Source organism: Stigmatopora argus, chromosome 22, assembly GCF_051989625.1.
Source record: "Stigmatopora argus isolate UIUO_Sarg chromosome 22, RoL_Sarg_1.0, whole genome shotgun sequence".
In the NCBI taxonomy this organism is placed as follows: Eukaryota; Metazoa; Chordata; class Actinopteri; order Syngnathiformes; family Syngnathidae; genus Stigmatopora; species Stigmatopora argus.
In genome coordinates, this window is record NC_135408.1 from 8,005,052 (window position 1) to 8,027,642 (window position 22,591).

A 22,591-nucleotide genomic window follows, 5' to 3' on the forward strand; every position below is an offset into this window, starting at 1 on the left:
GTCATTATTAACAGGCTTTTATGTACTTGCAGACTAGCTCATAAGTATAAATCAATATTGCCATTGGTTTTTATGTACTACAGTACTCGTGGTAATAGAGTATTTAGTATGTATAGGTTATGGAGGATCCAGCAGGGAGCGCTGTGGTGTAAAAAGATAATCTAGCTCTGACACGGTGCCAGGAGTGGCCGCAGCATCAGCACCATCAGCTCCTCCTCCTCCTGTCCGCAGCATCTCTATATTCGCACCATTTCATCCAGAAAGAGGCACACATGTGTTCCGGCTGCTATCGCCTATGACGGTAAGCTCATAAAAATTTTAATCACAGCACAATCGCAGCGGAAGGTATGCTCGTATCATTTTGTTAATCGTATCAAGCTGAAAGGGTCGTCAAATTGATAGAAAGGGATTATGCTTCAATTTTATTCCTGTTTTGAGGGATTTGGATGTGTTTATACATGAAAACTGAGCAGCAGACCGGACTGTTAAGTGGAGTGACGTGAGTTTAAGCGTCAGCGATCGGGCTGCCGTGACCGACGCGGTGTGTCAAGTCCCTAACAATCACGCGTAGATTATCTGAGCTTTAGGGCGAACTCCGGTGATGATTAACTGCATGCAGAGATGGTACGGGAGTGGGCCAGTTGGGGGCATTTCTAAAACAGGCTATCGTTGACGTATACACAAAACCAGGTGGTTGAGTGCTGCTGATTTAACTCTTTTTCGATGATGTTTTTGAGCCGGATCCGTCAATCTTGAATAATTTACAGTAGCTCTCTTTTGGGAAGACTTTTTCTATTTTGGGCCACATCTGCTACCCTCTTTGAAGCCATTCAAGGGTCTTTCCCGTGAAGTGTGTTCTTTGGGCAGGCACTGCGGGTGATGCGGGCGTGTTGGGAGAAAGGGGAGGGGAGCTGGGTCAACTAAAGGTGAGTTTCTCTCTTGTCTTGATGGACCGTTGTCTGTCTGGGGGTTAGGCTGTCCTTGAATTGCACGTGTGTGCAAAGAAGAGCTATCATGTGCTTACTCTGATTTTGCGCAATTGTTTCACTGCAGAATAAATCCAAATTTGAGTCGCTCTGAGAGCTGCTGCATCCAGGGCCTTGCAATTAGTTTAATCTTGCAAATATCCACACAGCACGTTGATGTGTGATTTGACACCACATCAAAGTCTGATCGCCTGCGGCCTTGGCTTGGCCTGCCGCGGATGCTGATGCATGCGGGATTGATTCATTACGTCTGACCTCTGCGATGTCTGAACAATGATCAATTCAGCAGATATCTGCCAGGGAAGCCATCAGGGGGTTGGTTGGTAGTGGGCCTTGGGGGTCTGTGGCTCAGCAGCTTGCACTGTGGTGACTGCTGGCCGGTCTCACGTGACTTTGCAGGTGAGACATGTTAGGGTGCACAGGAGTGTTGCATATTAGAGTGACCTTCAAGGTCGTTTTGCAGGGGGGAAAAAGGGGGGAAGTGGCAGGAGGGGGGAGAAAGCAGTTGTAAAATGAGGGTGAGCGGTAGGTTTGAATGTAAAGAATGGCAAGCTCATGAATTTGTAAAATTGGGAGGGGGAAAAAGTTTGGTAGGACTTCTTCCATGCAACAGTTTGACTTGGTTTTATAATTCAACTATTTACTCAGAAATATAGCCTTGTACACAGTTTTTTTTTCAATGTGAAAAAAACATTTCACAATTTCATTTTATCGGTGATGTCTGCCATTGTGTGAGTGTATCCAAAACACACAAGAATGGACACACTCCACCCTGCCTTTGTCTGAACCTATGGTGGCTCACACAGAACTCGATTTACAGTTAACACGGAGCACCTTTGATAAAGACATTTTGGATTGGAATATAATTGAACATGTAACCACACGATACAATGTATAAAATAATGAGCGTAGCTGTCTTAACACTGAACGGTTAGAAAAAGGAATCCCTTGAATTTGCTACACACCAAACGAGTAAAAGTGCTTCTTTAATTTCCTTTCAGGAAATGCAATAAATCCTGGCCACTACAAAAAATAAATCATCACCTATATTCTTGTCTCTCCCATTCCAGCAAATGTATGCCATCTACTTCCATCACACCAAAACCTTCACCTCTCACTGATCCTTTGCCAGCTCTCCCTCCCCCACACCCTTGGGGCTTCATTGCCACTTGCTCATTATATATACACACACACTTGCACATTACAAGGTTATAGAGAAAATTCTACCACAGGTTTCCTTTCCCTCCGCAGCACCTGTGGTTTAGTCATTTCCTAAGAATAACAGACGCGGCTCAGACTATAGTCTTTGTCTCTACTCTTTGTCCACATTGTCTGCACATTTCGTGCTTTCTGTCTGACCGTTGGGTGCATCTGCGTGGGTAAAGGCTAACATCCTCACAGTCCTAAATAGAATCCCACACAATTCTGGAATCCTTTACATTCAAGTCTGCATTTGAACTCCTTTCCTCCTTTCTTTGTCTCCTCTTGCTGCCATGTGAGAGTTAATGGTTTTCTTCCAGGGGTGGAGGGGCTTTACAAATAACAATCCCGAGCCACCGTGCATGAACAGACAACTTCTCCACATGACACCCCTATCAAACATTAGGTCCGTCTGCATGGCTCGATAAATCCATAAAGCTCTCATCAGCTCCATTGCCAAATTCTATTGTCACTTATCTGTCATTTCTTTTTCTATACAACTGTTTAGTTTCCATACACACGCTCCTAACTCCTGTTCATTTTAAAAAGCCACGTGGTAGAATAATGGTTTCACTTAATAAAAGCAACATGTAACAAAACAATCAAAAACAAAGACCTGTTCATCAAAATTGTGTGACATAAAATGTCGTCTTTTGTGACATATCAACAAAGCCTGTGCAACAATTTAACTTGCATGTATTCTTACGTTGACCTTTTCTGAGGTGTAGCCTTGATGAGCTTGCTATTTTAAACAGACAGAGATATTATATTCCTATTTATATTTACCCTTTTGTGCCAGCGACTTCATTCACGCGATCGAAAATGGCAGTTTTTCATCATACTGATGCAAATCGCTCACATTATTTTTCTCTGAATATTTTGCATTCTTCGCTAGTAGTCGACATTACTCGCTTGCGTGTAATGCTGAAATAAATCAGCTTTTATTGCAGATGATCCAATTTCCACTTTCTTCTCATTCATCAAAGTATGAACACTTGCCCTGACCCTAAATCCCATTACAGCCTGCCTACTGATGACAAACGAATTCCCCTGAGGTACAAAAATGCACCAGAATGTAACCTCCGAGCAGAAGAGTGAAAATATGGAACAGGGTTTGAATCTTGTTTTTTTGCAAATGAAAATAGGATTGATTATGTCAGCTCCGCTCATTTAACTCTGTATCAAAAGGTTGAATTCAATTATTCTTGGAACAAAGTCTGATTCTTACACGCAAATACCCTGATTCCACATTTAGATCAGAAATAAGTGATCACATTTTATTTAATTAATAAAAAATAAAATTAAAAAAGAGATCAAAATATATTATTACTTTTACAGAATATTCCAAACAGTTGATTTCTTAAGACCTCTTACTTGGGAGTTTTCATTACAATTACATTCATTGCCTGGCTGAGCTAATTTCACATACACAAAAGCCATCGCTATTCTTTACTCCTTCTATTGTGTGTTCTTCAAGCGTATCTCTCGGCTATTGAGTCAGCCTGAAAGCGACAACTGGTGATTCACGCATGTTCTTTCAAACCCTTAGCCTACAGTTGGACTGCAAATAAATCAAAATCGATGCATGCAATCAAGGCATTTCTATATTTGATGACAAAACAAGCACACTTTGCTTGGTAAAATTCTCTGAGTTAATTGAACCACACAAATTTCACACCGCATTGAGTCATAGGAAATGGTCTAAATATACATACTGATGAAAGGGGGGTCATTAGCGGTTACTAATTACAAGCATAGTGATATACACTACTGTATATGCAGTAGTCAGGGGAAGAGAGCGGGACATGTCGAGGGATAAGTGCTACACTGCATTTTTATGTAAGCGCATGCGCTAAATCTAATTATGTCATGTGCGACCACTCCACAGCCATAAATAATGGCTATGCTCTTGTCGGTGCCTTTTTTCTTTCCATTTGCATCTCTTTTTTTCTAAGTGCAATTCATAACTTGAGTGTGGATGAAACAGAGGAAATGCGACAGAAGTGCAAGTGTTAGTGTGTGTACGTTTGTGGAGGGGGTGTGGGGGTTCCCCTGGGATCACACTGTGGAGAACCTGTCTGCTCTCCAGTTGGGGGGGGGGGGGTGGAAGCTATAAAGAAAAGTGCCAAAGACAAATGGATTCCGTAATATCCACATGTGCTATCGGAGCCACAACAAAGGTGATGAAAGAAGAATGTGTTTGGGGTGACTGACTGAAGCCGAATCGTGGTAGAAAAAGGCAGTGATTCCCAAACAGCGTGCTATAAATAAAGTAGTTTTATATTCTATCGATGCAGGTGATGTTGAGTGACAGACAAACACATTTTCTTCCACTGCCTGGCACGATAAAATAGAATAAAATCTGTTGATATTCATACAACTGTTTTTTTAAATATCATTTCAACAGAGTTTCACTTAATAGTGAGTAAGTTTATCAGTAAATTGAGGTCAGTATTTTAGTATTCATAGTATTTTGGGGAATATTTTGGATGGTGCTATGCAGATGATTTAAAGGTAAAATGTGCATTTCTATTCAAAGATTGCAAGTGTTGTTTTAGATGTTTGCTGTTTACAGAAATTCCCAAAAGTCTATAGGGATAAGGATCAAGGAGTGCTTCAAATAAAATACCACAAATGTCCTGAATAGTAGCTACAATACAAAAACATCCCAGTTCACGCGCAACATCATGAAACGTGTTTTCCAGTCAGTGATGGAAATTGTGTGAGTGTAGCTTATTATATAAATACTACAATTGAACTAAAGCACATCAGCACAGATGTTTGTTTTTTTAACATATACATTAGTTACTGCAGATTTCCTATTGCCGCTCTTTAATTGTCCTCATGTCTCGATACATCATTTTCCCGAGCACCAATTTCTGCTGTATTGCAAAGCTCACATTTAAAAGGGAAATGAACTGTCACTTTGTATACAGTTTTTTTCAATTTAGCTATGACAGCCCAGATGCTCACTCAGCTTTTGGACACTTGTGAGAGGTCTTGGATCTGGTTTTCATTGCCTTAGGGATAAGGCTTTAGAGTAATGACATGGACAAAGCCACTCTTAACTTGGTTGACTGTAACTCTTGTTAGAAGTACAGGCTTTTCACTATTTTGGGAGCCGTGAGATGTTTGTGTGGCACTGTAAGTCGCCTTTGATGTACAACAGAATGTACAATATGCATGTGCTTAAAAGCATGTTGCCAACCTTCCAAATGAACTCTCTTTCTGGCACTGACCTTTCTCACTTATCGCGGGTTCTGTCATTGTCAGGGTTGGTATTGCCATGACAACGAAGCAGGACTGCTCTTTTTGCATCTCATATCTCTCCCACGGGAGCTCAAGGTGTCATCCAGGGAAAAGAAAATATTTCTTATATATGCTCTTAGCTTACTCACATCAAGATCCTGAAATTTGAAAAAAAGGACTTACTGTATATCATTGCTGTTTAATTTAGGTTTTGTCACCTGAACGGTTATAACGATTTGTAAAATGAGCCTGGTTGCATTTTTGTATTTCCACCAGATTGATGCAGTCTTTGGGCAAGCGCCCAAAGAATGCTATCATCAGCACAGCTCAACACTGCATCAACAAAAGCATTGATCAGCCACAATGTCCTCTCAGCAAATTTTCCCCCAAACGCACCTGTGCTTTTTCTGCCGTGCATCTCCCTGGCACCCTGCTTTTTGAATTATTTCCATCTAGGCTCTTCTAATTACACATTAACCATTTGTTTGTGTAGAATAACTGAAGGTAAATGAGTTTTACAATTTGTGTGCACACTCCAGACACTATTTGTTAATCATTTCCTACAAATTAGGACTCCAAATACAACACTTTTTTTTCCAGATCAGAAAAAAATGCTGTGGAAATGCAACAATATGAGCTCCACTCCAAATATGGTTTTTCATCTCTATACTGAAAAGACCTATCTTGAAACATTTGGGCCAAAATGTCTGCTTTTTCTTTGTTCTTGTGAACGGAATGCTGTCACTTCCTAAATGTATCGCATGCAGAAAGGTGTTAATTGTATTTTGTTGCAAAACAATTGAGAAGTAGCTTGTTCTATTGTTGGATAAAAGTGACTCATGATAGAATCAGCTATATGTTCCACTTGAGGAGAGTGTTAACCCCCCTGTAGAGATCAGGCCTTTAATATGGATTTATCCGTACTAAGCTAGTGTTCCTGCTTCTCGACATTACCGTGTTTACCGCCTGCCCGCAGCATGTAATTTAGTCACTTCACTTGTATACAAATATATCAGAGGTCCTTATGTCATTGTCTCTTAAAGGAAAATATTCATGCCAAATCATTTTCTTATGAACTTGAATGGTTAAAAAACAAGCACCACTAATACTAGAGTTGCCAATCTGTCTTCTAAGCATAAATTATCTCAAAATTTCTAAATGACAGAATTCACGCACAGAAAAGTATATAATTGACATTATTGTATTTGAAACTAACGGAAAAAATGTAGCTTTTTTTCTAAATCTGCTTTGATTTTCTATATTTCAGATTGAATAAACCTCTATCCTGAGCCATCACAGCGTACATTGCCAACTCAAGGAGAATTCAAAATGAGGGACGAGTTGATGTAAATTTAAAAGAAAAAGAAGAAAACAATATTTTGGGAGATCACAAAGCATCACAAAGAACCTGACGCAATTTACAGGGCTTAAATTGGGTGGTTTGTAAATCAATCAATGGCCTCAAGCATCATAATTTTCTTTGGAAATAAGGACTCTCTTTGGTATCTTTGAGTACTCAAAAGAAACATAAAAAATGAGCATTCCAACCAGTTTGAAAGGAAAAGGGGTTGTTGTCGAGAGAGTGGAAAAGATAAACATAACTCCAATCCAGTTCTCTCCCACGGGCGATGACAATGCCAACCAATTATCTTCCTTAAGCGATCAAAGCGGATTGTTAGCGGAAACAAGATGCCATCGAACCTCACTTCCGCCTTTAGTATCTCAAAGTGAATCGAATGATAAAGTGATCATCTGGGGATCTGAGCAGCAATGTTCGGAGCCGGGCCTTAGAGAAATCGAGCTTGTGAACTGTCCGGACATACATGCATTCTTGAAAAGTCCTCATGAGGATGAGGACAATGACGATGATGGGGAAAGCACAAGAGAAGGTAAAGACGAGGGCCCTATGTCCATATCCTCTAGTTCAACTGCCAGCTCTATTTCAATTGGGGTGAGAAGAAACGACAACGACAGCAATGAAGTGAAAAACGACACTGCAAGTGTAAAACAAGAATGGAGAAAATATAATAGTCATAGTGCAGAGCAAGACACTTATCTGGCACACTTAACCAAAAAGGAGAACACCAACACAGGTAAAAGAGAGCTCAAGCAGTCGAAGTCAGAAACAAATGTCTTTATCACCAATCTTTCCACAACAAATCTCAGTGGAAGTCTGTCCAGCACTCTGGATTCTGGCAGAGAGACTTTTATCTGTCTGCCCAGCACTAAGACCAACATTTCTTACGCCAGCAACACTACCTCAGCCCAAGCTGTAAGAAGAGCAACTTCTGTAGATAATAACCCTCCTCCATTGGGTTATCGAGACAAACCTCCTCAACACCACGACCAAGATGATGGACAGGAAGAGAATGGGCAGCTCAGAAATGTATCATCATCTGAAGGTGGTCTTGGCCAAAGGAGAAGGACTGGATTTGAGCAAAGGGTGCTGCCACCCAAGCGGCAACAGCTCGTCAGACCCCTCTGCCAGACGGAGATGGGACTGGCTCAAAATTTAGCTGAGCTTTCTGGGCAGCCTGCTGAAGCTGGGCAATCACCCCCAAACATAACAGTTTTGGTGGGTCATACTTTTAATGGGTCAAACAAAAGGTTTACAAAGTCATCTTTACGCGAACCATCAGATTTTTCACATTTGTACAGCACTTGTGGAGTGGTCCAGTCTAGGCAGCCCAACCAGGCAGCCAAAAATGAGGTGTTACTAGTGGAAAAACAAAAAGGGTCAATAACGACACCGACTTTGAATACCTCCAAACCTTCCGGCGTGGAGCGGCAACCTCAGACTCAGTTGACCTACAGACGGAATTGCTCCAGTCCGAAAAAGACATTTACGCCTCCGCACTCCCCTCTCAGGACACCCCAGGGCTCGCCAAGTAGGCTAGCCGCCATGTACCTCATTTCAAAGGACACACGCAGAGGAGTTCAACACATCCTGTCAGAGGGCAGCCCCACTGTAAGGACATTAGCTCAGGGCCATGACAATGCCAGCATTAGAGCACCAGTTAAAAGCAACATAAATCTGACTGCAATTCCCAAAGCGCCTCTTAACAACCAACAAAGCACGCCCAACTCAAGCCATAACTCGAGCCCCAAAGAGAGCTCACCGTCACCGAAACTCAAACCTAAAGGAGCCCGCCCCAAAATCATCACTTATATTCGTAAAAATCCTCAGTTTAAGCCCCAGACTGCTGACGGACCTTATCAGGTATCTTCTTTACCAGCAAGGTTGTCCACCTATACACACGGTGCTGGTCCAACATCTAATTCCTTCAAAGACACTCCTAAAGACCCCTACAGGCCAGAAAAAGAAATCAGAGGGGCACCAGTACTCAGTGCATCCAACTTGCTTTATGACAGGTACCACAAAGACACGCAAACAAATATCTTCCCATCAGGATTGTTGGCCAGGAGTTCCCGGGCTCCAGGACATTCAAACACCGTTCCTCCTCACAGCTATACAGCACCGCCTAAGCTGGGCAGTAAAACAAATGAAGTCTATGGGGAACGGTCAGAGGTACGTATTTGTACTCAACATCCCACTTAACTCACTAATAGTGATGTCCCAATCTTATACTCGGTATGTCAAAAAATGGGTATCGGATCTAGTAGTGTATATTTTCAGTACCACGGTGCCATAAACCAAACCACTTGGCAAATATGCCCACTGACTGAGACTACTGCTTTAGGAACTAATTATAGTAACACAGTTTTGTGTAGTATTTGTGAACAGAGCATTTCTTGAGGAAGTACCAGCAGGGCTCAATTTAATACAAAAATTATGATTAGTCATTTACTAGTTATCTTATTTTTAGCATTGCTTTATATTTGTCTAAAAATATGGTAATTAAATTGTTATTGGAGTGGTATTGGCAATCATATATTAAAAAAAATCAATATTGGGGCATCCCTGATTACTAATCTTTTTTGTTGTTGTTATAACACATGTGGGTAGTATAAAAGTAGCTATTTCTTTTCTCATTTTAAGGTTGGGAGATCAGCTAGTTTTAAAGATAATTGTGCAGAGGACCCACTTCAGCTTCGCATAGCTGCTCAGAGCGGAGGGAGTGGCAGTCTCCTGCGCTCTAGCAGAGGTCTACGTCTAGGTCTGGGAGCCGTTACAAGAACAGCTTCGAGTTCAATCAAGGCCAAAGTCCCTGCTCAAAGTCAGAGGTCGACAACGAGCCAAGTGAGCCAACAAGCCTGCACGGCACCCAGGCAGAGAAGCCAAGATGCCGCAGGTGAAACACAAGTCCAATTTCATTTCATCTACCAGACATTTGACACAATAGAGAGCCGTTATATTTTTCTTCTCCTTTTCAGCAGCAAGTGGATAGGGTTACTATAAACTTAGGCTGGGATGAAAGTGTCTCATCAGGATGCATTCCCTCAGGTGTCAAAGTGAATGCCCAGAGGCTAGATCACCATCATTTTATCCTTTTTTTTCAATGAAAAAAAAGGAAAATACTTTAAAAAAATAGAAGACAATATTGTGCTATTAAGAGGATTTAGACAAATTTAATGTCTATATATCGACAATCAGAAACTCAGTTCATGAGAGTTACATTCTCATTCTGCTTGGCCTTATGGGACATGCATGCTTCAAAGTGAACTCCCATTAACTCTTCATTAATATCACTTTCTTCCTGCTGCTAGCATCTCACATCCCCTGCTGCTTCTAGTCCTACAAACACTGCATGCAATCTAAAAATTTCTACAGAAATAATTCCCCTAGAGATACAAGCAGATTCTCACCTACCTCCTTAGATTGAAAAAAAACACATTTTCAATTACCAAGAGAGGAGATCTGTGGTGTTCAGATTTAAAAGGGATTTTTGTCAGAATTCCGCTGTCACTACAGTGGAAGGAAAGGCCCACAAACTGGGAAGTAATGGAAATTGAGACATTCATCTTTAATGATCTCGTATTACGGACTGGAGAGCAGTGAGCTGCAATCTAATTCTCTGTCCAGAGGGCTGGCAAGGAGAGGATAGGTGGAGCTGCAGCAATGATGGCAAATTTAGTTTCCACTCTTTCTGTATGCTAGAGAGATACAGGGCTTATATATTTTCTCATAATGTGTTTATATTTGTGGATTGATGTGATGGGGCTGTGCAGCATCCAGAAATTGGAAAGTGAAAAGTGCTTCCTACCTAATCTCTGCAGCCAGCTGAGCATTATCTTTCACCCTAAATTCTAGGACTAGGTCGAGAAATGTGTGAATGAGAGTGCCTGTGTGTGTGACGGTCAGTGGGATAAATCCCTTCTAAAAACAATTTTCCTGACTGATTGGCTGACTGAAGCATTCATTGTCAAAACAAGCTAAGCCACAAATCGTTAATTGCATTTTAAACATTGCCACAATGTCTGCATTCTATAAAGTGCTGGTCATTAATTCCGTCTTCAAGGAGGACCACACAAAGCCAGAAGAGGCTGTCAGCAGCATATTTCAAAAATGCACACGGAGCAAAGTCAGAAAAGAGAAGCCCGTCGAGGGCAAAATCCACAAAAAAAATGATGAACGACTTAGTGAGAAACAAACAACGAAACTGGAATCATGTTCATACTGCTAAATAATGTCCATTCAACACCAAGTGTATGAAAGCTTTCCTCAGCTATTCATGAAGCTTAACTATTTGCAGCTTTTCTACTCTTGCCGTTACACTCGAAAATGCCACAAAAGAGCGGCGTGGTCGCTTGACTTCGTTTTTTTATTTTATTTTAGCTGACGATGAGGTTTTCACCCCACACGCTCCAGCGCCCGCAGTGACGCAAGACACGAGCATCAAGTCCCTGCTTCCCAAAGCAGGCCAGTCAGGCCTCCGCGCACCTGGCTTCAGCTCCACCCGCAACCCCGTGAGCCGCCTGGCAGCATTCGGCTTTGTCAGAAGTTCTAGCGTATCCTCCGTTTCCTCTGCGCACTCAGCCGACAGCACACAAAGTGACCCGAGCAGGACAACCCACCGTAAGTCTCAACGTCTACTTCCTACATTTGCAGACCTTCTGTCCATAAACAACACAGACTGCTAAAACAAAGTCTTGCCATGAATATTCTGCTTTAGAAGGAGCCCTAACAAAGGCGAAAATAATGCAATAGGGTACTTTAGCACTTATATTCCGCCAAGCACCGTTTGGCACAGTGGCAGCAAAATATCACTCCATGGGTTCACTCAGTGTAAAAGGCAGAGGCGTATATATTTTTTATTTATTTTAAACTGCCCCGATAGCTTAACTACCACACAAGAGTGTCATAATCATCACCCCCCATCTTGTTTTCATTATCGCTTTTATGCAACATTTGCATAAAGAGCCCCCATCCACATTCATTATGATATATTTACGGCTAAAGCTGTTTCCACTCATGAAGGCTTACACTATTTATTTATTTATTTGACGCAACGAAATAAACTTTGGAGCCATTGATTTTCTCCAGCTGAGCTAAAACTGAAAAAAAACAGATTGCTTTTAATGTCTGCTTTAAATGACTGTAAAAAAAATATTTATGGAACTACCGCATAATTCCGTTTTAATCAGAAATCAGCAGGAATAAATGCCCTCTCATCTCTTATGCCATAAATTTGAATATTTCATCTTACGGAAATTGAAGGGTATGCTGGACTGGTTAGTTGGCTGAATTTGGAATAACGAGATGCCTTTTTAATGTGACCTACATAGCTTTCTCATTTTCTCCCAGTTACAGTTGACGTAAGCTCCTCAGCTCTCATATACGTCACGCTCCCCGTTACGTAATCCCTCTTCGCCCCTTGTTTCCCTTGAGCACTTGTTTCATCTCTCTAGTCACCCACCCATTGCTTGATCATAGGTGCAAGCTGTGTGCCAAAGTGGGGGAGGCCCATCTTTGACAACCATTGAGGGAAGAATTCTCCATCGAACCATAGGATAAAAAAGGCATTTTCAGATTCTCATCATTATTTGACAGACCAGAACATTTGTGCAAAGAATACAGTTTTACCTACCTGTTACTACATGCATCAAGAATGTTTAAACTTTCCAAGACAGTGACAGCATTAGTGGATTCCTAGTTTTACAGTAATTCGCTGACTTTATATCCTCTCTTTATATCAAGTTGGAACACTTTTGCTGTCAACCAAACTTGGTGCCAACATTTTCTGCTTGTGCTATGCAAAACCAAAGAATCTAATCATGAAATGACAACGAAAGTACATTCATATTTCAAGAAGCAATTAAGAAAGATGGCATAAAAGTCTGGAAAAATAAGCATCGTACTGATTTTAATTTCAGATTTTACTTTCATTGCATTGTAGCATCCAATATTCTGAGTGACTGAGCAAGATGGTAAAGTGACAATTGCAAAGGGAACATTACACTAGTGATTGCGGTTTCTAAACAACCAAGGCACATTTTCACATGGGTTAATGGATGTGTGAATACATGTTAGGATAAGTGCTTACCTTCTTTTTGCTCTTCATGCAGCGATATTTTCCTTCTCTTGGCACGCTCCAAAAATCTGATCAAAGAGCAGTCAAATTGACAGATGAGCTCTTGCACATCCTTCCAGCGTTATTCACGGGAGACGCACTCAACCCGGAACCTCATTCTGAAACAAAGAGTACAGAAAATGTTTTGGGCTCAGTTGCTCATTCACACCATTGATCCCAAGGAAGAAAGGCTCCGATTGGGCTCCGGCGGATCCATAAAAGAGCAATCATTAAGGAATAGCGTTATATGTAGCCAAGGATTGCTAAGCTTTAGTAAAGTGGGTGAGAGGATGATCCCCCGAGTTTAGTGAGCAGTGAATCTCTGGTATTTTAAATTGAATTCATCTACAAATTTTCATATTTCTTACCCACCCCCTCACCATCTATACACAAACAGAGTTGATAATTCTACAAACTAGTTTTCTTGAAAAATGGAGCAAAAAATTACTAGCCTAACACAAATTTTTCAATTGCAATTTTCGAAGGGTAGATAACTCTTAACAGAAGACCGTCAATTACAATGCAAACTCAGATAATGTTTTGTCAATTGATAACAATCACATTCATCCCACCTTTACATAACTAACTACTAACTTCATTGTTTTGGCAAGCCAGACAAAATCATTAAAGTTGCCACAAAATCGTTTTGTTGGACATGGCGCTCTTCTTCAGTCCCCTCGGGCACCAGAAACGGTAGCGTTGAACATAAATTATCGATTGCTGGAAAGCAATCAACTACAGTACACAGACTGCATGTTTGCATTTAAAACTGTATATGCAAAGATGTCTATCATCTGCGAAATTGTGCATTACCCAAGAAAATTGATTGTCCGTTAACACAATCCAAGTACTGACATCCCTAGGGTGTTACGTTGAGAGATGCATCCATGTACACCACGACTATGTTGTTAATTCCTCATTGATTGACATGTTGTTTTATAGCTAAAGGGAAGTCAATAACCAAAACAAATACAGCTATATCGCAGCTCTCCGTCAATTCTTTAGGTAAAATATGTCTAGTAATAAGACCAAAAAGAACGAAAAGTCTCAGAAGAAGGGAGAGAAGGGCCGTGTGGAGAGTCTGGCACCAGGAAGAGAGTTGGATGTTGCACCCCAGATGCCACGGCTCCAAGCGCAGATCTGGCGCGTGACTCATGCGAGCTCACTGTGACCAGATGGTTTCCTCGGCGCATGCGTTCACTTGAGCGAAGTGGAAACACACAAGAGGCGAGAAGCAAATGAGCTGGCCGATTAGATTTGGACGCCTCTTGGCAGCAAAATGGAGGAAAAAACTATCATGGCAGCCGTGAAGGAGTTGATTCATTGCTTCATTTCAACCATCTTCACGTTTACTACTCTTCTTTTGTCTTCATATTCCAGTCAGGAAATGCCGCTAATTGAAATGAATCTTTCCAATTTCGCACGCAATTTGTGGCAATGTTGAGATCTAGCACTTTAGTACCCACTAAAGAGCTAGATCTCAACATTGCCACAAATTGTGTGCAAAATTGGGTACTTTACTGAATCCGACAGGGAGGACTTTGCTGAGCCACATCCCATAGTAGTTTTCTTTGTAAAATATACCAAAAAGCATTTATTTTTTCATTTTCACCATAATACCAGAAGCATCAAATCGATGATCGATTTAAAGCCTGCAATCATCATTCGGACTAGCATCTGCATCCCATCCACCTGATCGATAAAGTGAGCACTAAATAATCAATTCTGAACAGCTAGTTTAATATTACGTGTTAACCAGTTGCTTTTAGCGTACAAGCAGCATGAATTTTATGGGCATAAGTGCCTGCTAATTGCCCTGAAGTTTTACAATGTAGGCCAAAAGGAGACGAGTTATAGCCCAATAAACACCTCACGGCTGTTTGTTTATCCTTACGTGACACATACAAGGACAGTCTCCTTATTGATTGGGACTACAGAGATAAACATGATTTACGCAGTCTAACAGTGTTAATCTAGTAGATGACGGATTAGACAAATTGGGGCTCAGTGCGTGTGGAAACAGAACATTTGACGAACATTTCTCTCATATATTTCTCTTGGCATCATTTTGACAGGACAATAAATGGTGAAATTGTGAAGGTGGTCCAAGGTCATTTATTGCAATGAGTCTATTCCAGGATTGAGTGTCAGCGAGGAGCCGCCTATGCACAGAGTGACGGGTGTACATCCGTCATCCGATCAACAGAGAAGTGCACCATGTCGCAGCAACAGTCTACAGCCTCCGTCCACCCCGGCGCTGCCGAGACGATACCTGCCCGCTCAACCAAGGAGCTCCCCCGGGGGTCAGTGCAATGATACTTTTTTAAATTGAGTTTTGTGTTTACTTCTTTGCCCACTTTTGCGTTCCAGTTGAGCGAGCTACAGAATGTCAGTTCTCTGTTGAACAAGCCAAACAGATGGTGTTGTATCTAGCATTACTGCAGTTAAATGGCATTTTATTGTTTACAAACTCTAAATTTCACGCTAATCCCTGCTGCGTCATTTAGGGACCTCCAGATGTCCAGACTTCCTATACCTTGCAATTATATATCCACTGCAATTTTTTTTTTATGGAACATAGAAGACTAGTGATGGGATAAGTCACCCTGAGTATCATCATTATTTGTTTAACAGTTGTCAGGAAGGAGTTCCAGCAAAATTCAGAGTTAACACGCTCCCTCCCCCCGTCCCCAAAGAGGCTGGCGGTTGTGCCACCCAAACTTCAGTCTCCAGGTCAGTAGTCCATTAATTGCATTTCAACTTTCCGCCACGTTATAACCCAAAAAAAAACCACATTACTTGATTTGAACTCTGCAGACTTAATTTTACTGAAGTGCGCTTGCTGCATTTTACTCTCATTGTTGCCTGTGTTCACATTTTACAGCATAATGCACATACGTATTTCTATTAATAGTAGGCATTTTCTTACTGGGTTTTAAAAATATTGAAAGAGCCAAAATATCAATATATGACTTGCATGAGACACTCCATTGTTCTTCGCCTCCCAGTCTGACTTTCACACTTCAAATAAACTAATTAAGTAAGATCACTGTCTATCTGTCAAGTGTCATTCATACATAGTGTAGAATTATTTTTCCATTCCCACTCTTGTTTAAAATGATCCTTTCCGTAAAGAACCATTCCTCGCTTCTTTACCTCTTCAATATTTACCTGTCACCTCAGACTAACTGATTTCTCACTCATTATCTGAGACCCCAGCCAGAGGTTGTCATGGAGACCGCTCCCCAGGCATTAATTGACTGAACGATAAGGTCGACGCGGTGTGAAACCGTGTGTCAGACTGTTAGTTTTGGCAGCATATTGTAATTTGCTCATATTTGGACGCTGATTTTTGGATTGGTGCAAACTTTTCCCGGGTCGCATATTTTGGCGATGAAAAGCAACGAAATTTTGCATATACAAGGGCAAGCTCTCTATGGACAAATGCCGCCAAGACGCGTCAAGGTGACTTTAGATATTGACACTGTTTCTCCACTTTTCCTCCCTGCAGTCCAGGCAGGTCAGCGACCTACAGGAGGACCAACTCGGGGATCTGTGACCCCCGGATCCCCTCGTCGCGTGCCCCCCCTGAAGCCACAGCAAGAAAAAGAGGATGCTCAGCAGAGAGAAGAAAGGAAAGCTAAGGAGAGAGAGAATGAGGAGCAACGAGAAGAGGTGAAAATTTGAGAAATTCAGTATGGAAACACACTGTGTGACTCACAAAAATGGATGCTATTGTTGATTCCTTTTTTGTATTTCGCATAAGATGGAAAGACTACGTGGACATTGTCAACAGCAAGAGAAGCAACTGAGAGCTCTTAAAGAAGAACTAAAAAAAGCCTCCTTAGGTTTAGAAGCATTTATTGTCACCACTCAGCATTACTGCCTCAAGGTAACAAAGCTCATCAAATACATCTTAACATGATCCCAACTGTCATTGGTACAACACAAATGACTATGGTCATTTTTTTAAACTGTTTTTTTCCCTAATCTTGGACTTGATTCAGTTATGTAGGCAGCTCACGCGCTCGATATCACATACAGTATTTAAGTGTTCACGGTGTGGTCCCCAAGCGTGATGATTCTAAGCGAGTGTTAGTGAATGCGGGGGAAGGTTCGAGAGTTCAGCGTGCCACTGAGCTTCTCTCTTGCAGTTGACTGGAATGGTTTAACCCGTGAGGTGACCAGACGTGTTTATGGCTGCTGTCTGAGTGCAGAAATCACTAGCCCCTCAGTGCAAATAAATACATAATCGTTGAAATGATGGCACATAAAGGGGGCACAAGACTGCCACCTGCTGTCTATTCAGAGAGAGCTTAATATCAGAAACATTTTCATATTTGATCTTGGTTATTACATTGAAAGACAATCATTTAAAGTTTGCACCTATTTTTCTCCCATCAGAATAAAATCACGGAAGAAAAGGAATCTGACTTGTTTGAGGAAATAAAAACAATCAAAGAGCAACTGGGTAAGTCAACATTTATATCAAAACATCATTTCAAAAGTCCATTTGATAAAAGGGAAGGCATCTTGAATGAAACAATAAAATGCTTCTGACTTGACTCCCCTCTCGCTCAGTGACCAATTCAGCAAACTGGGAGAGGCTCAAGCAAGAAAAGTCTGCCGTGGAATCGGCATTTGAACGAGAGCTGAGGGATCTGCAGGTCCAACAAGAAGCCGAACTGGCCGCCGTGGAGGAAAGTCTGAGGAAGTGTCACTTCGCCGAGATGGAAAACTTGAAGGCGGAGCATCAGTCAGAAATGGAGGAGCTTAGGATGCAACAGCAAGAGCAGGTGCCAAGTGTTTAAAAAAATTCTGGTGTTCACCAATGAGTTCATTTTAGCCCATTAATGTCATTTCCTTTTGAGTTTCGGTCACTTCCTGATGATTTGGGGGCCTTCACAATTGATTTTGAATCATGTCTGGGTCACTTCCGGTTGAACAAACTTTTCGTCCGCCCCTTCCAGTCAAAATGGATTAGACGTCTAGCGCCGTCAGTGGCAGACATTGAGTGAACATGTTTGTTTCATGTGATAGGTGGACGACATGACAGCTCACCAACAGGCAGCGATTCAGGAGCTCAGAGACATGCACAACATCACCAAGGCAACGATGCATGAGGAGCATGCCCGAACCATGAGAGGTATGAGTGTAGGTCACGTTCAGAGAACACAACTTGACCTTTACAATCCACATGAACTCACTCTCCCTCACCGACGAATTGCAGATTTAAGGAAAGCTCACGAGCAACAGAAGGTGCTGCTTGAGGAGGATTTTGAGAAACTAAGACTTTCTCTTCAGGTAGGAAACATCAAATGCTTTTGAAAGCAAAGCTGCGATAAGCAATGTTATGCGTTTTTTGTGTGTTATTTAGGATCAAGTGGACACCCTCACATTTCAAAACCACGGTTTACGGGACAAAGCCAAGCGCTTTGAAGAGGCTTTGAGGAAGAGCACTGATGAACAGATCCTTGTGAGTTTTTAATCAAAAATGACACAATACATTGGACGCCATACTAAAATAGTGGGAGTATTTATCAAAGACCTTGTATTTGTATGTAAAAATGGAGACAACATGCCTATAACAACATCACAAGAGAAGCCTGTTTTCTATTTGATGCAACAGGATGCCTTAGCTCCATACCAGCATATTGAGAAGGATCTGAAGAGCTTGAAAGAGGTTGTTGAAATGAAGAACCTGCAAATACACCAACAAGAGGAGAAGATCTCCGACCTGGAGAAAGTGGTAGGCTCAAATAGGCCACCTTCGCCATCGCTCGCTCAACACGTCTTAACCGTGAATATACCGGACGAATGAATGACATTGCTTCGGTTGTGTTTTTACATTTGAGCAGGCTCAAAAGAATGTGTTCCTGGAGGAGAAGGTCCAGGTTTTGCAGCAACAAAATGAAGCTCTGAAAGATCGCATTGACAGAAACCTCAGCTTATCAAGGTTAAACACCTACCATGACTTTAGGGATGCTGATCTGACGCACTTATTTTTAGACCAGTAAAAAAAATGCAAAGAACTTTAATAATAGCCATATCAATTTCTAAATGTTTTTCCCCAAGCAACACACAACATCATCTTCAACCTTATTTTCCAGGCAATTATCAGAAGAGAACGCCAACCTCCAGGAATCAGTGGAGAAGGAGAGCACGGAGAAGAAGCGACTGAGCCGAAACAACGAGGAGCTGCTGTGGCGTCTCCAGACCAGCCCCCTGATGTCCCCCTCGTCGTCGCCTCTCCACCGCTCCTTCTCTACCTCCCCCATCCCTTCATCCCCATTGTTCTCATCCTCACCTGGCCCTCCACTGAGATGCCACTCCCCCAACCACTGCCACGGCTGTCCCGAACAGCCACAATCCACCTCCCCCTTCCACACGGCCAATCAGAATTACTCCCCTGGCCCGGCCACGCCCACCCACATGGCGGCCAACAATCAATACTACTCCATGGGCCCAGCGACCCCTACTCATAGGGCAGGAACCAATCAGAATTACTCCCCAGGCCCGTGCACGCCCACTCATCGGGCAGCCGCCATTCGAAATTCGGCAGCTTGTCTTACGTTACAGAGATAAAAATAATTATAATAATAATTTACCTTTTTTTTTTAAATAATTTACACTCTCCTGACTCATGTTAAATGTCAAATGTATTATATTGTGTCCAGGGTGACAAATTAAAGTGAAACTTCTATTTAAAGTCTGTTCGTTAATGTTATCTTGCGCAGAGAGGCTATTTGGACCCAAATATGCAAGATGACTCAGATCAGTCTTCAAATAGTTGTAAATATTATGTACCATAGATACAAATATTGTCAGCATGAAGTCATTTACAGTAGGAGTCCCGCAGAGACAGGAAGCAGTACACAAGAACAAAAACCTCCTGTGTTCAGATTTAAAATGTAGTCAATTATAAATATTAAGCACCTACCTGCTGGCATGAGTTTGCCAGTTCTGTTTTACATAAATAATTGTCAAACAAAGCGCCTTAATTCTGACATTTCACCAGCAAAGGTTAGTCATTTTTACATCATTTCGATATTGCTTTCAGGGAATTTCTCTGTAAAAGCTATGATGTGAAGGAGGGGATTTTGTTTGTTAACCTTCAAATATTCAACACATTCCGTCAATTTTTTCCCAAAAGTTGTCATTTGTAGAAAAAAACGACAAACATGAAATCTTTGAAACTCTACAGGAATACAGACAGGTAACCAGTCAACGTGATTGACAAGTTTTTCTCATTTTAAAACCGAATTTCCTTCCTCTTGTCTCTGCTACGACTCGATACTACCTCTTCTACAGAAAATTGTGGTGTCACCTTCTTCCGTTTAAAAGACGATTTGCACCTATTTTCTTCATTTAATTTGCAACTCAAGCATGCACTGTTGACGTCTTGATATTTCTGTGGTTTGTCTATTTATTTAGAAAGTTGATAAGTAGTACAGGAGACCATCTTTATATTAATATGTCAGTAAGCTATAAACAGTTTAAAAAATTGTTTTTCTAGACCAACCTATACATTAGGGAACATTTAGAAAGCCTGCCAAAAATTTGCAAATGCATTATTTTTAACGTCAAATTTCAAAATCTTAATATTGAAGCCTTTTTTTCTGAGGTTTCTATTTTAACTGAACCTGCATTTGTTTTCCAAAACGTATCCTAAACTCAGATTTCTAAAATATTTGAAAATATGCAGGGACATTCTCCTAAAAATGTTACAATAACTTCTTTTAAATTTCTTTTTATACACTAGTCTCTACTGTTTCTAAACAAACGCAATAGAAACCAACCAAGATTGTATTATTCACATGTCAGCCTCAGGGCGCTCACGTTAAAAAAATCCTGCTTTCCAGTCAGTTTACATGAATAGTATTTAGTCTTTGCATGAAAATGAATTGCTGTAAATATACTATTTAAGTGAGGCATGTAGGCAAACTAGTCATTTGTTCTTTTATAGCAAGAGTGGGGAACTCAAAATATTGTACATGACACTTGAGAGAATTTAACCTGTCCTAAAAAAAACAGAGACAAAAATAATTTTTTAAACTAAGGCTGTAAAACTACTGGACTGAAATGATTCCTAATAACAGAAAAGAATTCCCCACGCTTTGTTGCAGCATTTAGTAACATTACTTGCACTTTTTTTCTTTTTTCCTCGGCAACAAACTGTAAAGTTGCTGCAAATTAGCCATACCAGCACTTTTGATGGCCATGAAATGAAAGTTGTATCATGATATGGAACTACAAGGGTTTTTTTTTCTATAGATGGTAAACAGGGTGAAGCGCTCTTAAAAGGAATGTCAAACAGAATGAAATATTTGAGGATTTAAGAATGTTAAATTGTGTTAAACTGCCAGTCAATCAGTCACTGTGTTTATGAATATTTACAAATGTACTTCAGGGTCACTTCAGGTGTAGAAAAATACAGTTTACAAGGATGCAACACAATAAATAACAAGATACAGTTACACACCGTTGAATTATAATAACACTAATGACCCAGACAGTATGTCCTGTGGACATGTGTATCTTTTTCCTGAATGTGGAACAAATGTAACAAGTTGACTGTATTTTCTACCATTCACATGATTTAATGAAACAAAAGGACCTCTTGTCTAAACAATACTGCATTTCTAAACCGCCATTTAATACTATTTGTCACAATGTAGCACTGAGTCCCCAGATAAGACAAAAGCAGTTGTTTACAGAAAGATAGCATTTGTAAATTGTCTTGTTATAAAACATCAGATGATTTTCTTTAAATAAAAAAAGAAGATTTGTAATCTCAAGGAGCTAAAGGGACATTATACCACCAATTTGACTTTGGTCCAGAGGAAATATAGGTTTGTTCTGGCACTGATTGTACTTGTGAATGTAAATATATGGACAACACAACTTGTGTCTTAGTGCACTAACCAAGTAATAGAAGCATGTTTTTGTCAGTCTTTGCTGTTTCTCTTTCTTGAAAATTGAGCATTTGAAGATCACCATGTAGTTTTAAAGTGTGACAGATCAAATTGTAAGGATTTTTCAAAATGTTTGTCAGAATTTGTGCTATGGAGATGACTAGAATGTGTTCCATTAGGGTTTGGTCCTGCACACCTGACTTGTGTTAGACTAGAATAGAGATCCACCATAGGAATTAAAGTACTTGAACATCCTTAATGTCTGACTATTTCGCTCGTACTAAAACTTTTAGGATGTGTTTTTTTATGTTATTAAAAAGGATTGAATAAATGCAACTTGTGCTCTTACCTGTGGAAAGAAGTCACTTGTGTGTTTCCATGTGCTTTTTGGCGTCTTGGATTTCGCGTCAAGAATTTCGCGTCAATAACGTCACACTGACGCACCCGCAACTTCCAAAAACACGCACAATTCCACTTTTTTCCGCACATCGTTTGGTCATTAGGGGATTTTTTCACTAGCTAGAAATAAAGTTTGTATTTCCGCGATAATAAATGTTTGATAATCGCCGGGGACGGACATGTTTCTTGTAGTCCTTCTTCCCTTTAGTATTGTTTTTTTCTTTTCCTGGTAATTAAGTGGCACCTGATGTTCAGCCTCGTAATGCACAAAAATAACAAAAGACATTTAAATAATTATATTTTGTAATAAACACCACCCCCTGTGGATTGTTAGAATTAATGAACGATTATCAATTTTTTTTTTAAAAGC

The 22,591-nt window shown here is 40.8% G+C and overlaps 1 protein-coding gene and 1 long non-coding RNA gene across 3 annotated transcripts in view; one reads left to right on the top strand and one right to left on the bottom strand.

Moving 5' to 3' along the window:
• LOC144067784 (uncharacterized) overlaps nucleotides 1–22,460 on the bottom strand; it is a 121,811-nt gene extending 99,351 nt beyond the window's left edge. The window contains exons 1-2 of the long non-coding RNA XR_013298033.1: nucleotides 22,172–22,460; nucleotides 12,881–13,026 (exon numbers count right to left, since the gene is read on the bottom strand). This is a non-coding gene — a long non-coding RNA (uncharacterized LOC144067784). The remainder of the gene's footprint in view (nucleotides 1–12,880; nucleotides 13,027–22,171) is intronic.
• mtus2a (microtubule associated tumor suppressor candidate 2a) lies at nucleotides 188–22,183 on the top strand. Of its 2 annotated transcripts, none has more exons than XM_077591723.1 (16): nucleotides 188–301; nucleotides 6,703–8,964; nucleotides 9,436–9,688; nucleotides 11,173–11,412; nucleotides 15,046–15,210; nucleotides 15,542–15,640; nucleotides 16,419–16,582; nucleotides 16,674–16,799; nucleotides 17,312–17,378; nucleotides 17,489–17,703; nucleotides 17,948–18,053; nucleotides 18,138–18,211; nucleotides 18,285–18,383; nucleotides 18,537–18,656; nucleotides 18,763–18,863; nucleotides 19,018–22,183. In XM_077591723.1, exons 2-16 carry the CDS (start codon nucleotides 6,970–6,972, stop codon nucleotides 19,490–19,492), a joined length of 4,299 nt encoding a protein of 1,432 aa, XP_077447849.1. In that variant the 5' UTR covers nucleotides 188–301; nucleotides 6,703–6,969; the 3' UTR covers nucleotides 19,493–22,183. The 2 variants fall into 2 exon arrangements, with proteins under 2 accessions (XP_077447849.1, XP_077447850.1); XM_077591724.1 differs by having other exon boundaries at nucleotides 18,766–18,863.
• Nucleotides 22,461–22,591: the final 131 nt, after the last annotated feature.

Bases quoted from the DNA above. Each gene is read 5' to 3' on its own strand.
- mtus2a (XM_077591723.1), top strand. From the start codon at position 6,970: ATGAGCATTCCAACCAGTTTGAAAGGAAAAGGGGTTGTTGTCGAGAGA. The intron at 16,800-17,311 runs GTAACAAAGCTC...TTCTCCCATCAG, and splicing joins CTCAGCATTACTGCCTCAAG to AATAAAATCACGGAAGAAAA. The intron at 18,212-18,284 runs GTAGGAAACATC...TGTGTTATTTAG, and splicing joins AACTAAGACTTTCTCTTCAG to GATCAAGTGGACACCCTCAC.